This window comes from Bos mutus, chromosome 14, assembly GCF_027580195.1.
Source record: "Bos mutus isolate GX-2022 chromosome 14, NWIPB_WYAK_1.1, whole genome shotgun sequence".
Lineage (NCBI taxonomy): Eukaryota > Metazoa > Chordata > Mammalia > Artiodactyla > Bovidae > Bos > Bos mutus.
The window spans coordinates 24,833,001-24,859,584 of NC_091630.1; the positions used below are offsets into that span (position 1 = coordinate 24,833,001).

The window sequence follows — 26,584 nt, forward strand, 5'->3', positions numbered from 1 at the left end:
AGTCAGACATGACTGAGTGACTTTCACACACTATAAGAGCATAGAATCCATTGGATAATAGCTTAATATGCTTACATTGTGTGTGTGAGAAAGTTGGATTATAAAATAGTTAAATAGGATTTGTTTTATAATTTTATCATTAAAAAGAAAATAAATGTCTAGAGGTATGAAGTATTAGACAATTTCCGTCTCCCTCTGTAGTGTTAGTCACTCAGTTCTGTCCATCTCTGTCTCATGATCTGTAACCCGCCAGACTCCTCTGTCCATGGGATTTCCCAGGCAAGAACATTGGTGTGGGTTGCCACTTCCTTTTCCAATTACTTTTTGGATGTGCTCTATAATAGAATAGGCATAGTTATAATAGAATAGGCATAGTTACTTTTCTCATACACTGAGTGATGTTGTGGGTAGCATCCATCAGGAGTGCCATTGTTATTGTTCAATAAATTACATTTCTTGAACAGATGTTTGATTCCTGATGTTGCACCCAAAGACCAAAACTAGCCAGGAATTTTAATTTTGAAGTCACCCTCCTGCCTGAAAAAGTTTAAAGACATATTTATTGGACAAGTACTCAGAAAAGAAGTGAAATTATGATAAGTAGGCAGACATATGAGCTTTGTGAGAATCACCAAGGCTTGATATTTCTAACATCATTAATAAAAAAAAAGAACTACTCAACTCCATGTGCATTACGTCTCAGGATGATAAGAAAAATATGTTTTCAATTTTTCCCCTAATGTATTCAGTTCAATATGAGAATAGATATGTCTCATATTAATACTTAATTTCTAAATACTCATGAGCTCTATTAAAATTCTCTGGCAAAATTCTATCATGTTTTCCTTCCAGTGGACTCTAACTCAAGGTTTTGGCAGGCTCTGACTGATTAGCAGGTTTTTTCCTTCTCATTCACATTTCTGAGCACACACAAACGGAGCCCTGGGAACTCACTGTTTAAAAAATACTCTTCGAAAAGTATATTAAGGACTTGTTTAGACTATCTAAAGGAGATAGAACCGAAGGTAATGGAGTGTAATAGAGAAATGCTAAATGTCTTTAAAACAAGATCACTTAAAATGGAGTTATCCTCTGTATTCATATGTATACATGAGACTATGGAACTGAGTTATTTTTAATATAGCTCAAGTCCACTGTTAAATTAAAGGAGCCTCCAATTATGTACATTACATATGAACACTGAACTGTTACATGAATGATCACATAAGCGACAGCTTAATGATAACCATGACCTTCAGATATAAGTGGTGTTTTCTTGTCCATGTTCACTCATAGAAAGACTGATTAGTGAGCAGAACTATAGAAACTCCAAACTTTGAAGCATTCTCCTGTGGCTCAAGTGAGGTTCTGCTTGAAGTGAACAGGTGTACACAGAGACATTTTTTCAATAACTGATGGGTGGGCAGGTGGACAGATGGATGGATGTCTTCTAAAGAGACACAGGCCTACAATATTTCCAATGGCTAAATGGCTCCAGATATTCTGGTGGGTATTAAAAGTTTATACTTTCACTATCATGAAGATAGCCCAGAATAAGTTTGCTCATATGCCCTTGTTAGGTCTTCTCCATACAGGGCCACATGAATAATCCTAAAACAGGCTTTTAATAACAAATATTCCTCCTCCTTCATAACAGTTATTAGGAACTTCTCTGCCTCTTTGTCTCTGCAGGTAACTCTTCCCTCTCCTCCACTGCAAAAGAAATAGTTTTAAAATGGGAACACTCCTGAAATTCTTCTCAGCACTCTGAACTAATCTTTAATAGAGTCTAAATTCTGTCCTGTATAGTTAAGTGTCTAACATTACAGTACTAAATATTTATCTATGAGAACCTAATAGATTTTATTTAAGGCCAAAAGGCCAATAAAAAAGGAGAAATTAGAAAGATACGGTGAATTCATGAACCCAAGCTTATGAATAATTTCTCTGAAGTTAAAAACATGAGAAAATTATCAGTGCAAACTTCATTAAATGCTTCTAAGAACAAAGTTCTTTTGCTGCTTCTATACTAGCAATCAATGCAACTTAGAAAGTTATATTGGATATTTACTTGCTCTGTATTGAATAAAATATTTAGTATAACCAAAGTAAGGAAGAAATTCTTACTACCTTCTTTAGTGCAGAGGTTGACGAGGTTGTGCACTGTGTCCATGAGCTCCAGCTGCTGCTTCTGAAGGACACTGTTATTGGTGGTGGCTCTGTTCAACTGTTTCTCCAGTTCCTGGATTATGTATGTCTGACGAGTAACCAAGCCTTGAAGATTCTCTTTCTCTTCCTTTAAGGTGTCCAATTCTTCCTTGTGCTTTCCCTCCATTTCAAAGATTTTGTGTTCTAATAAACTACAAGGAAGTGAAGATAAGATTTAGTTTTAAAATGCTGTAAGAAGCATGATTCAACTAGTTCCTGAGTTTATTTACTGTAAGAAATTTTAGTTAGGTATTTCACCAGGGAAATATTTATTAAGCAAGTGACTCAGAAAAAGTATATACATATAAATGCATTTATACATAAATATATATTTAATAGGAATGACATTATACAGCATTTGAAATGAAGAATTATTAGATCAGTTATTGTTAGAGTGATGTTTGTTTCCTAAATGTAATTTATTTCTTGGGATGTATCTTATATCCAGGGTAGTTAACTTGGACTCTGTCTGGAGAAATTATAGCATAATTTTCATTAAAGAAATGGATCCAATAAGAAATAGAAGCAGTAGTTCAGAAAAAAGTTTGAACAAACTATAGAAACTATTTTTTATTTACTTTGTTTCATTCATTTGGGATTTTCAAAACATTAACAGGGATTACATTTCACGAGGAATAGCATATTGATGCAGAAACCAGAGGACCAGAAACTAAGCTATGTAAAGTCACAGTGAATTACGTTTCTTGGGATTATTGATACCTGGCCCTGTATTGTAACCACTAGCTTACTTTACCTCTCAATCAGAGCTTCAAGATAAGGGCTAAAGGCATAACAAATTTCCAAATTACTGAATAATTGGTTCCAAAAAGGAAGATTATGTTGCTGATGGGATGGTCTTACAAAAGGACTTGGGAAGCTTTGCTTGGAGTGATACAGTCCTCAGCCAAGAACCTTCCTTCTTTCAGAACTCTTCACAGGATACTCCCTTTGCATATTGCACATTAAAAATGATAGAAAATGCAGAAGCACTGCTGGATGCTAGCAACTGACTGGAAATAAGAAGCACTTACATTTTATAGAGTGTATAATATACTAGTATTCCTCAGAGAAGAGCCTTATTCAGTTTTCTCAGTTTCATTTACAGAAGGTTCAACCAGTCCTTAGTTTACAAGGTGTTATTCAAATGTAACATACCAGACTGGGTATTTAATTTACCTTGGAGAAATGTAGCACTGAATCATTACTACATGTTTTCAAAAAGGGGACACTAGGGAGTGTTCTAAACTTAATACTTAAGTCATAAAATAGAGATTGTTTGAAGAGCCAAGTTTTCCAACTCCCTGTAGTAGGGGATGAGCTGGAATATCTGACTGCCCATACACTGATTAAGAAGTGTGGCGAGAACTGCAAGTGGTAATTCCAGATCTTTGTTGATAAACTTATCCTCCAAAAAAATATGGAACATCAAAGAAAAGCTGCCCATTGAACTAAGCCTGAAAAACACTGTGATGCTTCTATGTATAAGAACTTACTAATTTATAACACCTTTGGTAGCATGCCCAGAAAACTTCACATTGAGACCCATTGACACAGCTCTGTGACTTTTGCAACCTAAGAAGATCCACTTCTCTATTTTGAGTTGCTTTATATTCTACAGCACTGTGAAAGGATCTCTGTCCTGACCAGTCATTAAGCAAACTCAATTGAATAGATCTTGGGTATAATGATTTGGGAAAATGTGAAGGTCATTTTTATTTATTAAAGCATTTTTTGGAATGAAAACTTCAGGCAAGGAAACTGGAGAAAGATGAGACACACATGGCATTTCTGAAGGAGTAGGTATGATTCGTTGCATTTTAGTGTTTCCTTCTGTGTCAGTAACTTGCTGCTGGAAAAGTTAGTAGCTAAAAAGCAAACAAAACCAAATAATGCCAAATACCTTTTTTATTGGTTAAAATCTTTATCCCACCCACTGTTAAGTGATTAGTATGCTTGCTATGCATGTCAGAGGAGGTTTTCTCTGTGACTGTTAATTTTTGGCCTTCTGATCTGAGAATTAAGCACAGTGGATGCCTTAGCTCATTCTCAGTTTACTTTTAATTATTTTTGTTTCTCTTCCTAGGGTAATGATCAGATGTTAAATGCCTATAAAATCGAGTCTGTGAACTTATGGAAAATTTTCTTTCAAATTCACAAGAGTTACAGTATACTACCAAGAAACCTTAACTGTAATAATGAAAAGAGCAACATTTGGATGTATAGTCATAAAATACTAGATAAAAATTCTGAATTATCATTTTGTTCCTGAAATAAGATGAGCACTGGCTTTTAAGTTTTCTTAATTAGTAGGTAACATTCTGATTTGGAAAATGCCATGCTTTTGTTTGCATTTATTAGTTGCTGAGTGCCAATGCAAAATATAAAATGACACTATTCCCACTCTAACCATTTATTTTCAGAGAGAAATGGGAAAAAAATTCAAATAAAAGAAAAAAGCAGCTACAAGAAACTTCTGTTTCAGACATAATACTTTTTTTGCATTCATGTTTTCCCACTTTCTACTTTTGAAGCATTTTTTTCTCAAGAAGACATATACTAAAAGATGGCTACTATCTGAGATGTCAATAAAGGAGTTTTTGTTCTATTTTGATTTTCAGAATTTTGGAAAGAGCTGAGAATGAAAGTTGATCAAAGAAATCCCCGTGCCAAAGGAAAAAATTCTGAACTCTGGCTTGTGTAACAAAAAGTCTGTACTTCCCAAGTAGAAGGAGTATACACTTAGCATGTTGGGAAAAAAATGTTAATTTTTATAATTCACCAAACAATCTTAATGGACCATGGCTGCTCCTGCTGCTGCTAAGTCGCTTCAGTCGTGTCCAACTCTGTGTGACCCCATAGATGGCAGCCCACCAGGCTCCCCCGTCCCTGGGACTCTCCAGGCAAGAACACTGGAGTGGGTTGCCATTTCCTTCTCCAATGCATGAAAGTGAAAAGTCAAAGTGAAGTCGCTCAGTCGTGTCCGACTCTTAGCGACCTCATGGACTGTGGCCCACCAGGGTCCTCCGTCCATGGGATTTTCCAGGCAAGAGTACTGGAGTGGGGTGCCATTGCCTTCTCTGACCATGGCTACTAGGTATTAAAAGACATCAACATAGCCTGTCATTTTAAAATACAAATTCATGTAAAGTAAAGAAGGGATACCCAGGGAAGAAATTTGCTTTGCATCACAGACATCTCACAGGATTGAGAATGAAATATATGTCTTAAAAATCAAATGCATAAAAACTATAAGCAAATTGGGAACATGCCACACTGTTTCACAAATGGCATGTCTTAGCACCTAATTAATCTCTTCAAGTCATTTTCCTGTCTCATTTCTTCACTTGGATTCTCTTTAATTGCTTTTATTCCATAGTATTTCTCTATTAACTTTATTTACTAAAGATACCCTTTACATTAATGACAATTTTTAGACTTTTTCAGGCAAAATTGTTATCTTTTTGATACTATTCATCCCCTCCCTTCCACCTCTTCATATTTGGCTTCCAAAATACCATCCTCTTTTCTTTAACAATTCTCATCCATTAGTTATTATCTACTTGGGAAGTTAGGCCTTCCTTACTATTTCCAAACTGGCTTGAATTCAAAACTCTTCTGCCAGAAAATATTCATATACTATCTGTACTTACTAATTATATTGTTGTAATACACCATTTTTGCTGTAGAGCATTAAAAAATCCCATGTCTTTTTATTCTTAAAGTAAAATAGTGATACAGAATGAGAAGATGTTACAAGGCCTAGATTTAGGTAAAAATCTATAAATACCATGTATAAAATTGTGCAAACACTGTATCAGAACCAAAATAAAAAGCCAACTGTTCTAACTTCTCAGACTAGAAAACTGTCCATGACAACCCAGTGTTATGAAAACTAGCTTTAGAGTCTCATTTCTCTGATTTACTATAACATAATCTCTATCTCGGAGAAGGCGATGGCACCCCACTCCAGTACTCTTGCCTGGAAAATCTCATGGATGGAGGAGCCTGGTGGGCTGCAGTCCATGGGGTCGCTGAAAGTCAGACATGACTGAACAACTTCACTTTGACTTTTCACTTTCATGCATTGGAGAAGGAAATGGCAACCCACTCTAGTGCTCTTGCCTGGAGAATCCCAGGGACAGGGGAGCCTGGTGGGCTGCCGTCCATGGGGTCACACAGAGTCGGACATGACTGAAGTGACTTAGCAGCAGCAGCAGAAGCAATCTCTATCTACTTCCACATACTTACATTATAACAGCCAAGAATCAAGGCATCAACTTAATATCCCTTTACTATTTGCTGCTCTCCACCTGGTTATTTTTGGGAGCTTGTCTTTCACAATATTTCAACCTATTCATCTTTTTCATGTATAAAAACAAAATTTTTTTGCCAAGCCATTAAAAAAAATCTTAACTGAGATTTTCTTTCTGCCTTAAACCCTCTGCCATTAAATTTAATTTTCTTACTCAATATATTGATTATATCCCATTGTGTCGTGAGGTCTTTTATTGGTCCTCTTACATCATTATCCCTATCCAGTTAAGTAGGCAGAGGCCATCTCAGCTGCGCACGGAGTCTTTTATATATAAAAGTTGATCTGGGGAACACATGTACACCCATGGCAGATTCATGTCAATACATGGCAAAACCAATACAATATTGTAAAGTAATTAACTTCCAATTAAAATAAATAAATTTATATTAAAAAAAAAAGTTGATCTGAAGAACAAGACAGCTCCACTGTCCTAAATTCAATAGGCAAAGCAGTCATATTTTCCCTGATGATGGCCTTTAGCAACAAATTTAGTTTAGGTTTAAATGCATAATCTGAAACCTGGATGCTAATTCCAAAGTCCAGTGCACTGTTTTCTAGAGTACATGCAGTATATTTTTATTCAGCTCAGTTCAGTTGCTCAGTTGTGTTCAACTCTTTGCGACCCCATGGACTGCAGCAAGCAGCAAGGCAGTCTTTCCTGTCCATCACTGACTCCCGGAGCTTGCTCAAACTCATGTCCATTAAGTTGGTGATGCCATCCTCTGTTGTCCCCTTCTCTTCTTGCCTTCAATCTTTCCCAGCATCAAGGTCTTTTCCAATGAGTCAGTTCTTCATATCAGGTTGCCAAAGCATTAGCGTTTCAGCTTCAGACTGGTTGGATCTCCTTGCAGTCCAAGGGACTCTCAAGAGTCTTCTCTAAAACCACAGTTCAAAAGGATCAATTCTTTCACACTCAGCTTTCCTTATACTTCAACTCTCACATCCACACATGACTACCGGAAAAACCAAAGCTTTGACTAGAGGGACCTTTGTTGGCAAAGTTATGTCTCTTCTTTTTAATATGCTAAGTTGGTCATAACTTTTCTTCTAAGGAGCAAGTGTCTTTTAATTTCATGGCTGCAGTCACCACCTGCAGTGTTTTTGGAGCCCAAAAACACAAAGTCTGTCACTGTTTCCATTGTTTCCCCATTTATTTGCCATGAGGTAATGGGACCAAATGCCATGATCTTAGTTTTCTGAATGTTGAGTTTTAAGCCCTTAAGTTTTAAGGAGAGTTTTTTTACTCTCCTCGTTCACTTTCATCAAGAGACTCTCTAGTTCTTCTTTGCTTCTGCCATAAGGGTAGTGTCATCTCCATATCTGAGGTTATTGATATTTCTCCCGGCAATCTTGATTCCAGCTTGTGCTTCATCCAGCCCAGCATTTTGCATGATGTACTATGCATAGAAGTTAAATAAGGAGGGTGACAATATACAGCCTTTACATACTCCTTTCCCTATTTGGAACCAGTCTGTTGTTCCATGTCTAGTTGTAACTATTGCTTCTTGACCTGCATACATATTTCTCAAGAGGCAGGTAAGGTGGTCTGGTATTCCCATCTCTTTAAGAATTTTTCAGAGTTTGTTGTGATCCACAGAGTCAAAGGCTTTGGTGTACTCAATAAAGCAGATGTTTTTCTGGAACTCTCTTGCTTTTTCAATGGTCCAGCAGCTGTTGGCAATTTGATCTCTGGTTCCTCTGCCTTTTCTAAATCCAGCTTGAACATCTGGAAGTTCATGGCTCATGTACTGCTGAAGCCTGGCTTAAAGAACTTTGAGTGTTACTTTGCTAGCATGTGAGATGAGTGCATTTATGTGGTAGTTTGAATATTTTTTGGCATTGCCTTTCTTTGGGATTGGAATGAAAACTGACCTTTTCCAGTCCTGTGGCCACTGCTGATAATATTTTTACTTTTATTAGACATTCTATAGTTAAGAGTTCTATGTCAAGTTTTGGGGAAGTCTAAATTAAATAAATAGTTTTATTATGATGCATTCCTTAGAATTGGAGTTCCATGGAACTATAATTTATGGAAAGTGCGAGTTGTTCAGTCGTGTCTGACTCTTTGTGACCCCATGGACTATACAGTCCATAGAATTCTCCAGGCCAGAATACTGGAGTGGGTAGCCTTTCCCTTCTCCAGGGGATCTTCCCAACCCAGGGACTGAGCCCAGGACTCCCGCATTGCAGGTAGAGTCTTTACCAGTTGAGCCACAAAGAAAACTGTGTGCTTATATCTATTCAAATTGAACTTGAAATCCAAAGAGTTTCCTCATAGGACTTTTAGTACTTCCTGTTTCTCTTCTTTCTGGAAACACTTTGAGAAGAGATATACATAGAATTTTGGCATTCAACTTCTAGTTTGAGGCAGAGGTACACTTTAATGAAGAATAAAATAAGCTAAATTCTCCAGAACTTTAACTTCAGTAAAAGGTTCTAATTGAGTATATACAAAGCCCTTCTTGACGTTTTTGGTTGACTTTTCCTCCTAATTTTCACAGTCTGCCTCCTCCAGCTTATCTCATGGAAAACACTGGCATTTCAAATCACTGAACAGATCTTGAAACTTTCACAGAAAAAGTTCTCCCTTTCAGATTGTCTCCTACAGTAGAGTTCGTACCATAGCAGCAACTGGATTCACAGTAGTGACAGTTCCTTAAGTCCTCTGTGTGTAAATGTGGCCCTCAAACAAGGAGGTAGGTGTCAGTATTATGGAAACCTTCTCATTGTCATCTGCCTGAATCTCCTCAGAGCTCTTTCAATTTTTAAATTATTTTTAATCTGTATGGTGCTTACATTCGTTGCAAATATGGTTTTCAAAGAATAATCTTTCCATCCCCGTACTCAAACAAGGGCATATACTAAGTTCAGGTTAAATTTATATTGAATTTTCTAACTTGAATGTAGTAAATTGTTTCTTAAAATGCAAAGTTAAATATTTCTGTAATTCAAATGTGGAACAGAAGCATAGATCACTACAGGTAAACAATCAGCAAATAAACTTTTTAAAGTTTGAGGCAGATAAGAATAAGCTAAATATTCTGTGGAAGCCAGAAGCTGAGAAGAAAAAAATATGTATACAACCTCATAACACTAAAAATTCTTCCTAAAAAACAGGCTGAAAAATAAACAACAAACTAGAGAAAATATTTGTGATATATACTACAAAATTTTAATATCGATTAAATAACTTATATAAGGAGTTAATGATATTAGAGAAACAATCCAATAAAAAATGCGAAACATACATGAATAGGCTAGTCCCAGAAGAAGAATTCAAATAGTCAATAACCAGGAAAGATGTACAATATAACCTCTTAGGTAAACAAGGTTAATAAAATGAATAGCAAAGTTTGAGGAAATTAGAAAGCCCATGAACACTTGGGGAGAATGTAAAATTTGCTGATAATTATCAGTATCTTTGAATATATAAAATAATACAGAAAGTTCTACTGAGCTGTAAATTTTAGTGCATTTCTAACAATGAATGAGGTATAGCATATAGTTAAATATATAATATATCCATGATAAATTGTTATAAAGTAAAAATAAACCCAGCATTTTAAAAATAGTTACAATGTATACACATATGCATACATGATATAAATATGTACTTGTGCATATGTGTAATTGCATATGGGTATGTATCTCTGTAACCACACAGATAAATATGTACTCTCTATCTACATGTGTACATTTTAATATATTCATTAAAAAGTCTGGAAGAATAGGTACCAAACTGCAAATCTGTTAATGATGATTCTCTGTGGGGGGTGGGGGAATATGGAATTAGGGACTTTGAATTTCAATTCATACACTTCTGTACAATTTAACACTTAGATCAGTTAGGCTTGTGTTGATTTTTTTTATTAATCAGGAAAATGCAAACAGTCATGAGTCTAGAATGGTCTGAAGAGATACTATCTAGGGCTGAATTAGTGAACCTCAGAATGTGGACTGATAACCTTGGTTGCCATGCAGTGGGCTTTTAGGGATGCAGAACAGTGGTATAAAAGCCATCTGTATTTTATTTATGTTAAGAACAATGAAAATGTTTACAATATTTAATGTAAACTATGTGATCTGTGTTTTCCATTAAAATATTTTTAAGTTGTGTGTGCGTTTGTGTGCACATAGATAAATGACATTTGTTGGGATATTTGCCAATTCACTTGCCAGTTCATCAGTCAACATTCAAAAAGCATTTAAAATTATATATACTATATGTAGAGAACTGTGCTTGGGAGCATGAGCACAGAAATAAATAAAGCACAGTTTCTATGTTCCAGAAGGTCACAGTCCAGTGGTTCATAGATAGATACACACACACACCCCCATGTGATGGGATAAGTGAAGTGACAGGAGGAAAAAACAAGGTAGATTGTAATCCCATAAGTTGTAATAAGCAAATATATTTGGCAGAATCAGAAAAAAGCTTCTTGGAAGGGGTAATATCTACATTGAGTTTTGAAGGGACAGACGTGTGTGAGCTCTACAGGGCATTTTGGACAAAAGAAAGAGAAAGTTAAAGTCACTCAGTCGTGTCCGACTTTTAGTGACCCCACGCAGTATACAGGCTCTGGAACTCTCCAGGCCGGAATACTGGAGTGGGTAGCCTTTCCCTTCTCCAGGGGATCTTCCCAACCCAGGGATTGAACCCAGGTCTCCCTCACTGCAGGAAGATTCTTTACCAGCTGAGCCACCAGGGAAGCCCAACAAGGCAAGCATCAATCATGTCTGAACAAACATCAAGTCTTCAATGTGATACTAATAATTAGCATGATTAAACACTTACTGTGTGTTTCAAGCACTGTATTCAGTGTTTTTTAAGCAGTAACTCAATTAATCCTCATATCAACTCCATGCACTATTATCATCACCCCTATGTTACAAATGAGAACAAACAAAGCACAGAAAGTTCATATAACTTTCTCAAAATCACACAAATTATAAGTGGCAGAGCAAGTTACAGCAGAATCAAGGCCAATCCAGGCAGTCTGACCTCAGAGCTCCTGCTCTTAGTTATTAGACCATGCTTCTAAAATATAAAAAGACTTCAAAAGTAAGGCTATAAAATTAGGATATTAATGATCATGGACCATGTTTCATGCTAAAGTACTTGACAACTTTCCTCAGTCCATTACAGAGAATCAGACGAGGGTTGGGCATATGCTATCTAGAGATTTAGAGGTTGAGCTGAACTAGTACATGTGGAGATCTAAAGAAAAAAATGGGGAAAATAATGTGACTTGAATTTTAGAAAGAAGACTTTGGCAGACTTTTGGATGATAGGTTTGAAAAGTTTAAGGCATTAAGCCATGCAAAGAGGTCACTGCAATGGCTAAGACAAAAATTAATGGGATTTTGGCCTAAAAAACAGAGTAAGAGTAAATAGAAAGAACAAGACCAATTGGAAAAATATTTAGGAGATGGAATTGGCAGTATCAACAGTGACTGATGAGTTGCGATTTTACTTCAGTATTTTATAAAGAACTTATCAGATGGAGGATAACTTTAATTAGAAAGACTGACTTAACTGATTTAAAAATCAATACTTCACTATTCAATTACATAATTTTTTAGAAAGTTACAATTTAGTATCATGAAATTAGGCATATTTCAATCACTTAAAATTAACTCAATAACTTTCCATAAACTCTATCTAAAAGACAGATGAAGCTTGTCAAATCGGTTCAGTGAATTCCCAAGGTAAAATAGTTATACTGCCTACTCTAATATTAGAAGGAATAAATAATGATCTATATATAGGCCAAAACCAATTCCTATTCCTTGTTCAAATTTGTATTTTATTATGCTAAGAGGATAACTTGACAACCACATCAATTAATCTTCAGGCTGTATCACATTGCGAACACATTTTTATAATAATTAAGACAGAGAATCATCATGGACTTGAACCCTAATTTTGCCATACATCAGCTGTTTGGTCCCGAGCAAGTTACCTGACCTCTTGGAACTTTCAGTGCAGTTCAGTTCAGTCACTCAGTCGTGTCCGACTCTTTGCGACCCCATGGACTGCAGCATGCCAGGCCTCCCTGTCCATCACCAACTCCCGGGGTTCACCCAAACCCATGTCCATTGAGTCGGTGATGCCATCCAACCATCTCATCCTCTGTCATCCCCTTCTCCTTCTGCCCTCAATTTTTCCCAGCATCAGGGTCTTTTCAAATGAGTCAGCTCTTAGCATCAGGTGGCCAAAATATTGTAGTTTCAGCTTCAACATCAGTCCTTCCAATGAACACCCAGGACTGATCTCCTTTAGGATGGACTGGTTGGATCTCCTCGCAGTCCAAGGGACTCTCAAGAGTCTTCTCCAGCACCACAATTCAAAAGCATCAATTCTTCAGCATTCAGCTTTCTTTATAGTCCAACTCACTTAATATAAAATAAAAATGATGATAAACACTTTGGAGGATTAGTTGGAGTATTAGCAGTAGTTAGGTAAAGCACCTAGCTCATATGTTCACCTGCCTGATATTAGATAGGTAGGCAGTAAAGAATTTTTCTGAAACTGTCAGAATGACCACCACTTGTGTAGTTTCACTTTTAACAGTCTTATTGAAGCGTTTCCTTCATTCTGCATATTTGATACAAGTTTGAACAAGAAAGCTCAAGGGTTCCATCTTCCTACACATGGAGTACACAGCTGATTTCTCTTTCTGTGTACCCTGGTGAGGCCAAAGAATTTCTTCTAGATTTTTTTATTTTTCTTTTTGCTTGGCTATGTTCCAACCTTGGAAACAACTGGGATTAAGTCAGAGATCAACAAGTACCTTAAAATCTGGTCAGCTGACCGTATCTTTACACCAAAAGATGCAGTTACATATTTGATTCAGCTGAAGGAATTTGCATTATGACATCTTTCCCAGTCTTACTCTTTTTATTTTTTTGAGCAGAAGTGGCAGGAAACATACTGGAGGAATCCAATAAAAAACAAGTTGACAATTACATCTCTCAGTTTGTCAATACCAACCTTGTGTTTGTGGTAAATATTAATGCTTCCCATTTCTTGAGTTTTTGGTTGCATAATTTCAATTATATGAGCCAGCTACTGATCTCTTACTTCTAAGTGCTATCTCCTTGAGGTAAGGAACAAAACCAAGTATTGAGATTAGGACAGCATCCAATCAAAAAAAAAAAATTCTAAAAATTGCAAACTGGAAGCTTCCTGGAGTCGCCCCCCTCTAGACTGTTAGGTAAACAAACACCAGAGCAAGTGTCATTAATCCTGCTCCTGCTTTGTGCCTTTCACCATTCAGGGGAGAAAAAAGTGACTCTAATGCGGCCAGCCTTCTATTTTCAATCCTACAACTGATGCAGTCAGTTTATCTGGATGCAGATCAGCAGGACCTCTCAGCATGACTGTGTAGTATAATCCTGTCTATAAAATATTCCTCCATGTTCTGCCAAAGAAGTGGTGGGCTCTTTGCAGGGCTCACTGACTTGGCAGCTGAAGCTCCATCATACTCAAAACTAGTAAGTCACACACCCAGACACAACTTCTGACATTCCTTGGGGAGGAAGCAAAGCTTAATTTAGATAATCCCCTTTGCAAAGTGTATTAGCTGATCCAAACCAGACCTGGCCAACTAATGGCATGTTGTTCTTACATTTCAGAGATGCTTCGATGCAGAAATAGCTTCTTGTTGCATTTGAGTATTAAGATTCATTTAAGGAATAGGAGGAATGATCAATAAACTATTTTAAAATATATAAACAGCTTTGTGCTTGACCTTGACCTTTGATCCACTTAAATGGTGGGGGCGGGGGGCATATTTCTTCGTTGTTCTAGAAAGACCTTGGCAGAGTTTCTCCAATTCCATTTCACATACGAAAATAAATAATAACAATAAACATAACAGGGAAAGTATGCTGTGTATCACAAATACGTATTTCTGGTTTGTATAAAGAAAAACACTTTTTTTCGAAGTGGTTTGTGGAAGAATATACTTGGTTTAAGAATAGATGTCCCACCAACACTCCATTGCACACATGGATCCATCAACAGAAGACACAGCTAATTACAGAGATATAGAAATGCTAGAAGATTCAGCACTTTGATAGAAAAATACCCCCAGGAGCCACATGTGCAGCAACATCACACTTGAGGGTCAATGCATGTAAATTTTTTACAGCATGTGCACAGAAATGAATTTCAAGCTAAAACCTAAATCCTTGAATACATTTTGAAATGCTTGTACTGCTAGAAAATGGAACTGCTATAATCTTGAAAAAAGAAGGAAAAAAGAGAAAGGATGACTCTGAGCAGGAGGGAGGGAAAGAGAGGAGAGAGACAAGGAGAGATGGAAAGAGCTGAGTACAAGTGACACTTAGGAAAGTCATTTCACTTTGTAGGAAAGGGTGAGCCCTTTCAGGCTTCCCAGTTTCTTTAAAGTATCCTGACAGCTACAGTGTTAGATACGGACAAAGAGACGACATGCATGTCAGCAGGTGGAGGACTGAATAGCTTAAATTCATGTTGATGACTTTCTTTTTAAACAAAGAAACCACGTGTGGTAACACACTTAATGTGAGATAAATCAAAACCATCCTAGGATACATCTATAAAATGAAATAATATGTAGTTTTTAAGAATTATACTGGAGGAATCTCCGAAGAAGGCTGCAAAACAGTGTGTACAGCATGATACAACTTTTTAAGAAAATATATTTATGTTTTTTTTACAGCAACATATGAAGCTCTCTCAATGTGATGGGGTCATGGTTTTTAATTTTCTTCTGAAATTTCTCATTTTCTACAGTAAATTTGTGTTATTTATAGAATTCTAAAAACAACCTAAAAATAAGGCAAAACTGTCATTATTTTACTTCTTCATTCAAAGACAAATCTTTCACAATAGCATCTTGAAACATGATTATAAATGAGGTGTCCTTTTAGTAACAAAGTTAAAGCATGGTAGGACCCTAAATCAAGGGATAGGTGCAGTAAAGTATACCTGTCACATGTATGTCTCTGGTTACTGTGAATCTGCAGTGAGGTTTTGGTACTTTTAAACAGGATTTTCAATTCCAGAACATTTCATCATGCAACTAGTTCAGGGTCAAGTCCTATTGAGTTTATTTATAGTTACACAGTTTACCCTATGACACAGTACAAAGATAAATGAATGTAGAACTTAGAAATACAAGTCACAGAGCATGCAGTGACCCCATTTGGACTCTATACCAAAGTCATGTTTATCTTCTTCATGTAAAAGTTTAATTATAATCATTGTCATTAAAGTCTACACTTAGCATAAAGTTGGGAATTCCTTCTAGGTTGCAGACGGTATTGTGAGAATGTGCCATAGTGGAAAAGATAGGACTAGGAACAAAGAACATGGATTACGTTCCCAGTTGTGCCACCGGAAGCTGTGTGACCTTGGATAGATCACTCACTTCCACTGAGTCTGTTTCCTCATCTATAAGGTGAAGAGGAGAACTAGAAGTTCATTGTAGGTGTTTTTTTGGTTTGGAATATGGTGGAAACTCCTGTTCCACCAAGACAACGGTATTGAACTAGTTTGTAGAAACACAATGATCTTTAAATCAAATAATACATAAGAACTGAAACTTCTTCAAGCTGTCCAAATATCCAGAAGAAAATACAGTTAGTATAAAATATATTTGTCTTACAGAGGTCAGCATTTTGACTGAATTGTCCATCATGAATATTAGTAATTTCAAAATAATGAGTTTATAAATCATCCTGGTTGCAAGATCTGTAAGACCCATTTCACTTACCTGAGATGATTAATTGTTTATAAAATATATCTATCAGTTCAGTCAATTCAGTCGCTCAGTTGTGTTTGATTCTTTGCAATCCCAACTGCAGCATGCCAGGCTTCTCTGTCCATCAGCAACTCCCGGAGCCTACTCAAATTCATGTCCATCACGTCAGTGATGCCATCCAACCATCTCATCCTCTGTCATCTCCTTCTCCTGCCTTCAATCTTTCCCAGCCTCAGGGTCTTTTCTAATGAGTCAGTTCTTAGCATCAGGTGGTCAAAGTATTGAAGTTTCAGTTTCAGCATCAGTTATTCCAATGAATATTCAGGACTGATTTCCTTTAGGATGGACTGGCTGGATTTCCTTGTTCTCCAAGGAAATCTCGAGTCTTCTCTAATTAGACTTCAAAAGCATCAGTTCTTTGGCACGCAGCTTTTTTTACAGTCCAACTCTCACATCCATACAAGACTACTGGAAAAATCAGAGCTTTGACTAGATGGACCTCTGTTGGCAAAGTACTGTCTCTGCTTTTTAATATACTGTCTGCTGCTGCTGCTAAGTCACTTCAGTCATGTTCAACTCTGTGCGACCCCAGACGGCAGCCTACCAGGCTCCTCCGTCCCTGGGGCTCTCCAGGCAAGAACACTAGAGTGGGTTGCCATTTCCTTCTCTAATGCATTAAAGTGAAAAGTGAAAGTGAAGTCGCTCAGTCATGTCCGACTCTTAGCGACCCCATGGACTGCAGCCCACCAGGCTCCTCCATCCATGGGATTTTCCAGGCAAGAGTACTGGAGTGGGATGCAATTGCCTTCTCCAATATGTTGTCTACGTTGGTCATAAGTTTTCTTCCAAGGAGCAAGAGTCTTTTAATTTCATGGCTGCAATCACCATCTGCAGTGATTTTGGAGTCCCCAAAAATAAAGTCTGACTCTGTTTTCATTGTTTCCCCATCTATTTACCGTGAAGTTATGGGACCGGATGCCATGATCTTAGTTTTCTGAATGTTGAGTTTTAAGCCAACTTTTTCACTTTCCTCTTTCACTTTCATCAAGAGGCTCTTTAGTTCTTCTTTGCTTCTGCCATAAGGGTGGTATCATTTGCATATCTGAAGTTATTGATATTTCTCCAGCAATCTTGATTCCAGTTTGTGCTTCATCCAGCCTGGCATTTCACATGATGCACTCTGCATATAAGTTAAATAAGCAGGGGGACAATATACAGCCTTGACATATTCCTTTCCCTATTTGGACTCAGTCTCTTTTTCCATATCCAGTTATAACTGTTGCTTCTTGATCTGCATATAGATATCTCAGGAGGCAGGTCAGGTGGTCTGGTATTCCCATCTCTTGAAGAATTTTCCAGAGTTTGTTGTGATCCACACAGTCAAAGGCTTTGGCATAGTCTATAAAGCAGAAGTAGATATTTTTCTGGAACTCTCTTATTTTTCCAATGATCCAACAGATGTTGGCAATTTGATCTCTGGTTTCTTTGCCTTTTCTAAATCCAGCTTCAACACCTGGAAGTTCACAGTTCATGTACTGTTGAAGCCTGGCTTGGAGAATTTTGAGCAGTATTTTGCTATCGTGTGAGATAAGTGTAATTTTGCAATAGTTTGAACATTCTTTGGCATTGCCTTTCTTTGGGATTGGAATGAAAACTGACCTTTTCCAGTCCTGTGGCCACTGCTGAGTTTTCCAAATTTGCTGGCATCTTGAGTGCAGCACTTTCACAGCATCATCTTTTAGGATTTGAAATAGCTCAACTGGAATTCTATCACCTCCACTAGCTTTGTTCATAGTGATGCTTCCTCAGGCCCACTTGACTTCACATTCCAGGATGTCTGGCTCTAGGTGAGTGATCACAACATCATGATTATCTGGGTAATCAAGATCTTTTTTGTATAGTTCTTCTGTGTATTCTTGCCACCTCTTCTTAATATCTTCTGCTTCTGTTAGGTCTATACCATTTCTGTCCTTTATTGTGCCCATCTTTGCATGACATGTTCCCTTGGTATCTCTAATATTCTTGAAGAGATCTCTAGTCTTTCCCATTCTATTGTTTCCTCTATTTCTTTGCATTGATCACTGAGGAAGGCTTTATCTCTCCTTGCTATTCTTTGGAACTCTGCATTCAAATGGGTATATCTTTCCTTTTGTCCTTTCCCTTTAGCTTCTCTTCTTTTCTCAGCTATTTGTAAGGCCTCTTCACACAACCGTTTTGCCTTTTTGCATTTCTTTTCCTTGGGGATGGTCTTGATCACTTCCTCCTGTATGATGTCAGGAACCTCTGTCCATAGATCTTCAGTTACTCTGTCTATCAGATCTAATCCCTTTTTATCAATTTGTCTATAGAGCTAACCAAAGAAATGTATTATGTTCAGAGTTAATGACCTTAAATGGGGGGTGAGGGGAGACAGCTCTTGAACCAGTTTGATAGGGAAGTAATTTTCGGAAAACAAAATGTGCTTCTCTCTAGTGCAAGAACTCTGAATTCAATCATCTTGTAGGTCTGTAAATGGTTGAGGGCAGATAAAGTGATAATTCAATTTAGAGTTTCAGAGGGTCAATTTTTTTCACTATCACTATAGATTTTGGTTCTACTGAAACTTAATATTTTCTGTTACCAAATTTGGTCATAGAATTATTTTTTGTGGATATAGTAAGATTTGAACAACAGAATATTAGATAAATTAGTGTTAAAAGTTATAAAAAGCAAATATTTCAAGAGTGAAAGCTATAGTATTAATCTTATTTTTGCCATACTTGCTATAGTCACCTTAGACTCTCATTTCTTTTTATATTAAAAATTAATTTGCCTCTGTATTTTTTCAAATTACATCCATCTTAAGAGGTGGCAGAAGGTGGAGGATATAAGTACATATGTTCATATTTTTGCAATACAACAACCCTCACCTGTTTTTCTCATGAATCTTTAAGATTTCATTTGTCTGTTGAAGAAGTTGTTTCTCTAGCTTGTAGGTTGATAATGAATTCTCCAGCAGTTGTATTTCAAGTCGAGATGTTTGATTTAGTACCTTAAGATAAAAGATAAAAACTTTTAAATCTTCATAAAGAGTCAAAATTATTATTTTGGGTTTTTTATTTAGCTGTGTTTTCTTTTCAAATACTATTTCTCTAGGATAATAAAATGGTCTACATTCTACTAAAAAATGCTTTACATGTCTCAAACATTATATTTGTTCAAGACTGAACTGCAACTGAATGAGAAAACTGAGTTGTTAAAACCATTTTCATATTTAAATTTTCATGTCCTCAATCCCTACATGACTTAGCAACTAAAATACCACCACCACAATCCCTAGGATAGCCCACTGTGCTAGCTACCTTATATGTGTGTGTATATATATCTCCAATATTTACAAGTATAAGATAATTGTTACTACAAGGTCTTAGGTACTGTATATAACTAAGAATAACTAATAGGCATGTAAAACATATCTTACTTGTCCCATCACCTAGCAAAAATTGGTTAGAAATGTACAAACATCTCATGATACAGTTTAGACAGATTCATGAGCACAATTTACTGAACACTTATCACATTAGAGAGTTCCAGAAAAACATCTATTTCTGCTTTATTGACTAGGCAAAAGCCTTTGACTGTGTGGATCACAATAAACTGTGGAAATTCTGAAAGAGATGGGAATACCAGACCACCTGACCTGCTCCTGAGAAACCTATATGCAGGTCAGGAAGCAACAGTTAGAACTGGACATGGAACAACAGACTGGTTCCAAATAGCAAAAGGAGTACGTCAAGGCTGTATATTGTCACCCTGCTTATTTAACTTCTATGCAGAGTACATCATGAGAAATGCTGGGCTGGAAGAAGCACAAGCTGGAATCAAGATTGCCGGGAGAAATACCAATCACCTCAGATATGCAGATGACACCACCCTTATGGCAGAAAGTGAAGAGGAACTAAAAAGCCTCTTGATGAAAGTGAAAGAGGAGAGTGAAAAAGTTGGCTTAAAGCTCAACATTCAGAAAACTAAGGTCATGGCATCTGGTCCCATCACTTCATGGCAAATAGATGGGGAAACAGTGGAAACAGTGTTGGACTTTATTTTGAGGGGTTCCAAAATCACTGCAGATGGTGACTGCAGCCATTAAATTGAAAGACGCTTACTCCTTGGAAGGAAAGTTACGACCAACCTAGATAGCATTTTGAAAAGCAGAGACATTACTTTGCCAACAAAGGTCTGTCTAGTCAAGGCTATGGTTTTTCCAGTAGTCATGTATGGATGTGAGAGTTGGACTGTGAAGACAGCTGAGCGCTGAAGAATTGATGCTTTTGAACTGTGGTGTTGGAGAAGACTCTTGAGAGTCCCTTGAACTGCAAGGAGATCCAACCAGTCCATTCTAAAAGAGATCAGTCCGAGTGTTCTTTGGAAGGAATGATGCTAAAGCTGAAACTCCAGTACTTTGGCCACCTCATGCGAAGAGTTGACTCATTGGAAAAGACTCTGATGCTGGGAGGGATTGGGGGCAGGAGGAGAAGGGGATGACAGAGGATGAGATGGCTGGATGCATCACCGACTCCATGGACGTGAATTTGAGTGAACTCTGGGAGTTGGTGATGGACAGGGAGGCCTGGCGTGCTGCATTTCATGGGGTCGCAAAGAGTCAGACAGGACGAGCAACTGAACTGAACTGAACTGAACTGAAACATATCTTTGGGTGAGTTTTCTGTTTGTTTATTAACAAGAATGAAAATTTAGGAAATAATTAACTAGGGGATGAAACAGCTATATTTTTTGGTGAGATTTAGGACAGTGCTTGGCATAGACAGGACCCTCAATATTTATTGAATGAATGCATTCATTGTCTCATTAAGTCAAGCATATCATATGCCATTAAAATCTGTTTTCTCCTTTATTCTCTGTAGTCTCTGATCATACTTCCTAATATTCTCAAATACCAAAATTTTCATTTTACAGAGGACAGAATTTGGTCTTCATGTCTGAGAAGAACATGAGAAAACATTGAGAACAAAATGGAACCATCAAAAATTGAAAATTAAGTTGTCTATATCTAAGTCTGGAGACACTATAGCCCCTAATTTTTCTCTATGTTGTCCTACTTCCAGTCCCTGTGCTACATAGCAACCAGAGTGCTCTTCTAAAAAACACAAATCAGATGTCATGTCCTCTGTTAAATATGCTTGTGACTTCCCTTTAAAATCAGAACAAATTCCAGAGTTCTCAGCCTAACTTTCAAGGTCCTATGTGATCAGGACCCTGACTGCTTCTCAAATCTCACTTCTTTTCCATTCTCTTCCCTGATCATATGCCCCAATCACACTGGCCTTCTTACTGCTACCCCAACATGCCAAATTAATCTCCACCTCAGGGTCTTTGCAGTTTCCCCTGCCTAGAATGTCCATCCATTCCCAGATGCATGGGTGATTTATTCTTATAATTCAAGTCTTGTCTAAGGAGGCCCGTTCTGGCTAGTCTCTGTAAAGGAGCTCCCACATCATTGATCAGGTGGCCCTGTTTTACTTTTTAAATGAAATCATCCTGTCAGTTCACTCATATACTATCATTTCTGCCCCGTGAAGATGTCAGCTGCACAAAGGGAGGACTAGTTCACCTGAGGCCCTTGAAACCTCTGGAGCCCAGCATGAGGCCTGGAATCCTGGACATTCAGAGCTACTCGTTAGATGCTAACCAAAGGCTAGTGAGTCAGTTTTCAAGTTGGGTAATGCTCAGAGACAGAGTAACAGACCAGGTGAGCATCAAGCTGGACTTCCGTTTTAACAGTTCCAATCTAAAGCAGTGTCTGAATGTAGCAGAAACAGGGGAACAAATCTCAAATGTCCAGGCTAAGCTTTAGGTCATCTCAGGCCAATTTTGAAAACAAAAGGCAATCCCTTTTCTTCTCTCTCCATCACTTTAATCAAAGAGCTGCTTTATTTCAACTCTCTCCCTTGATGTATTAAAATAGGCCTGAAGTTCAAAAGCAGGCAACTGAAGAGAATTGTACAGGAAACTATGATAAATTGACCACTTTCTTTCTATGTGTCTATGGAACTTGCTGCTTAGCAATAATCTGAGTGTTCCATTAAAATGACAAAAGACATTTCCTTCTTTAGCCTAAACATGTTCCAAAAGCACATATCAGAAAGAAAGAGAGAAAGAAGGGGAAAACATAAAAGGGGAATGAGAGGAAAGGAGAGGACAGAAGCGGGAAGGAAAGGGGAAAGTGAAGAGTATGTAACACAAGCCCTCAAGAAACAATTTCAAAGCATAAATTTTTCACAATACACCATACAGTAAGGAAGATATGGGCTTCCCAGGTGGCTCAGTGGTAAAGAATCCACCTGCAGTGCAGGAGAAATGAGTTCAATTCTTGGGTCAGGAAGATCCCTTGGAGAAGGAAATGGTAACCCACTCCAGTATTTCTGCCTAGTAAATCCCATGAACAGAGACGCCTGGTGGGCTACAGTCCATGGAGTCACAAAGAGTTGGATATGACTTAGCAACTAAAGAAACAAGAAAAAATAATCTAAGACTTGGAACTGAGGATTTATAGACTATAAAATTTCAGTTCTTTCTTTAAAAAATAAGCAAAATTTTAAAAATAAAAATTAGGATTTTCTTAAAGAAAGTGAGCTAGATAATTTCATCCAGCTTCCCTTTAATACTTAAGTTCCTCTAACTTTTCTTAAAAGGAAAATATTCCACATAAAAAAATTCCTTTGACTGGCATATTAACTTTAAAATCTGCCTTGCTGTACGATTCTCTTTTCTTTACTTTAACTATGTTTTTCCAAAAAAAAAAAAAAAAATAGAACACAAGGTATGATGACTCAGCAATTAGACTTTTACAGAAGAATGAAGGCTAATATACATACATGGAAGGAGAGTTAGAAGTTAGTTAGATGATCACCATTTTACAAAATCAAGGAAATAATTTATTTGGTCAGTGATGGGTAGTGTGACAATGTATCAGTCTACAGGGCTTTTGCTAATTTCCAAGGGGAAAGTGGACAATTGGAATGGAGAACTATAGGGTCTTTTTACCCTAACCAACTTAAAATTAGTGTTACCGAGATGGTGGCAAGCTGGCATTTCTGTCTCCTGATGAGATAAAATAAGAAGTGACTAGTAATTCTACAAAGCACACCCACCACCATGTCCAACTTAACCCAATTAAGCCTGTAGACTTAACTTTCAGTTAAAAAAAATACAGGGGATGGAAAAGTAAATTAAAAACATATCATAAAGAAATATTCAGACAAATTAAGAATATGAGACACTATACAGAACAACTGACCAAGTACCTTTAAAATCTCAAGAAAAATAAAAAGTTAAACAGAAAGACAAATAGTATATGTTATCACTTATATGAAGAATCTAAAAAAACAAACTAGTGAATATAACAAAAAAGAAACAGACTCACAGTTATAGAGAACAATTTAGTGGTTACCAGTGGGGAGAAGGAAGTGAGGAAGGGTCAAGATAGGGGTAGGGGACTAAGGAGTACAAACTATTATATATAAAACAAATGGATCTTCCCTGGTAGTTCAGCAGTAAAGAGTGCCTGCAACGCAGGAGATGACCCAGGTTCAATCCCTGGGTCAGGAAGATCCCCTGGAGAAGGGCAGGACAACCCATTCCAGTATTCTTAGTAGAGAATCCCATGGATAGAGCCTGGTGGACTACACAGTCCATAGGGTCACAAAGAGTCAGACAATGACTGAAGCGACTGAGCGTGCACGCACACATAAAATAAATGTTAAAATGATACACTGTACAACACAGGGAATAGAGGTGATAATTTATAACTTCAAATGAAGTATAATCTTTAAAAATTGTGAATCATTATGCTGTATGTTGACTTCCTTGCCTGGAAAATCCCATGGACAGAGGAGCCTGGTAGGCTACAGCCCATGGGGGTCGCAAAGAGTCAGCCATGACTGAGCGACTTCACTTTATGCTGTACACCTGAAACTTATATACCATTGTAAATCAACTATACTTCAATTTAAAAAAAATGTAACATTGCTCCAAATTAAGAGAGACTATTAAGTGGTAAAAAATAAAGTTCATCGCAGCACTGTTTATAATAGCCAGGACATGGAAGTAACTTAGATGTCCATCAGCAGATGAATGGATAAGAAAGCTGTGGTACATATACACAATGGAGTATTACTCAGCCATTAAAAAGAATACATTTGAATCAGTTCTAATGAGGTGGATGAAACTGGAGCCGATTATACAGAGTGAAGTAAGCCAGAAAGAAAAACACCAATATAGTATACTAATGCATATATATGGAATTCAGAAAGATGGTAACGATAACCCTGTATGGGAGACAGCAAGAGACACTGATGTATAGAACAGTCTTTTGGACTCTGTGGGAGAGGGAGAGGGTGGGATGATTTGGGAGAATGGCATTGAAACATGTATAATATCATATAAGAAATGAAACGCCAGTCCAGGTTCGATGCAGGATACAGGATGCTTGGGGCTGGTGCACTAGGATGACCCAGAGGGATGGTACAGGGAGGGAGGTGAGGGGGGGTTCAGGATGGGGAGCACATGTACACCCGTGGTGGCTTCATGTTGATGTATGGCAAAACCAATATAATATTGTAAAATAATTAGCCTCCACTTAAAATAAATAAATTTAAATTAAAAAAATAAAAAAATAAAATGCCAATAAAATTTTTGGTAAAAAGTTGAGGAAATCTGTGAAAATTAGATAATCTTAGAGAATTATTATTAATAATATATCAATAATCTATATGTAGATGACACCACCCTTATGGCAGAAATCAAAGAGGAACTAAAGAGACTCTTGATGAAGGTAAAAAAGGAGAGTGAAAAAGCTGGCTTAAAATTGAACATTCAAAAAACTAAGATCATGCATCCGGTCCCATCACTTCATGGCAAATAGATGAGGTAACAATGGAAAAAGTGACAGACTTTTTCTTGGGCTCCAAAAGCACTGAGGATGTGACTACAGCCATGAAATTAAAGTTCGCTTGCTCCTTGGATGAAAAGCTAGTCCATCCTAGACTGCACATTAAACAGCAGAGACATTATTTTGCCAAAAAAGATTCGTATAGTCAAAGCAATGGTTTTTTCAGTAGTCATGAATGGATATGAGAGTTGGACAAGAAAGAAGGTTGAGTAGTGAAGAATTGATGCTTTTGAACTGTGGTGTTGGAGAAGACTCTTGGAGAGTCCCTTGGACTGCAAGGAGATCAAACCAGTCAATCATAAAGAAAATCAATGCTGAATATGCATTTGAAGGACTGATGGTACAGCTGAAACTCCACTACTTTGGCCACCTGATACAAAGAGCTGATTCATTGGAAAAGTCCCTGATGCTGTGAAAGATAGAAGGCCGGAGGAAAAGGGGACAACAGAGGACCAGATGTTTGAATGGCATCACCGACTCAATGGACGTGAGTTTGAGCAAGTTCTGGGAGTTGGTGATGGACAGCAAAGCCTGGCGTGCTGCAGTTCATGGGGTCACAGAGTCAGACATGACTGAGAGACTGAACAATAACAACATGACTATTATTAGTGAATTTAATCATTCAACATGTATTTATTGATAGCCTGTTGTGTGAGTACTATTTTAAATCCTAAGGATAGAGTAGTGACCAAGATAGACAAAATCCTTGCTCTCTATGAGTTGGAATCTTGGTGCAGGAGTTAATCAGCTATTGCTGTAGAAAGCCAGATAGTAAATATCTTAGTCTTAGCAGGCCCTGGTGCAACTACTCAATTCTGCTCTCTTATTAAGGAAAAGAAGCTATGACAAACCTAGTTCATTCAGTCAGTTCAGTCGCTCAGTCGTGTCCAACTCTTTGCGACCCCATGAATCACAGCATGCCAGGCCTTCCTGTCCATCACCAGCTCCCAGAGTTCACTCAAACTCATGTCCATCAAGTCAGTGATGCCATCCAGCCATCTTATCCTCTGTCATCCCCTTCTCCTCCTGCCCCCAATCCCTCCCAGCATAAGTCTTTTTCAATGAGTCAACTCTTCACATGAGGTAGCCAAAGTATTGGAGTTTCAGCTTTAGCATCAGTCCTTCCAAAGAAATCCCAGGGCTGATCTCCTTCAGAATGGACTGGTTGGATCTCCTTGCAGTAGACAGCATATTAAAAAGCAGAGACATTACTTTGCCAACAAAGGTCTGTCTAGTCTAAGCTATGGTTTTTCCAGTAGTCAAGTATGGATGTGAGTGTTGAACTGTAAAGACAGCTGAGTGCTGAAGAATTGATGCTTTTGAACTGTGGTGTTGGAGAGTCCCTTGGACTGCAAGGAG

At 37.5% G+C, this 26,584-nt stretch overlaps 1 protein-coding gene across 1 annotated transcript in view; it reads right to left on the reverse strand.

The window, feature by feature from the left end:
* The window catches only part of ANGPT1 (angiopoietin 1), a 302,063-nt gene that overhangs the window by 83,426 nt on the left and 192,053 nt on the right, over positions 1–26,584 (reverse strand). Inside the window, exons 3-4 of the mRNA XM_005894625.3 lie at positions 19,185–19,306; positions 2,131–2,360 (exon numbers count right to left, since the gene is read on the reverse strand). Coding sequence (XP_005894687.1) covers positions 2,131–2,360; positions 19,185–19,306 — 352 coding nt within the window. The remainder of the gene's footprint in view (positions 1–2,130; positions 2,361–19,184; positions 19,307–26,584) is intronic.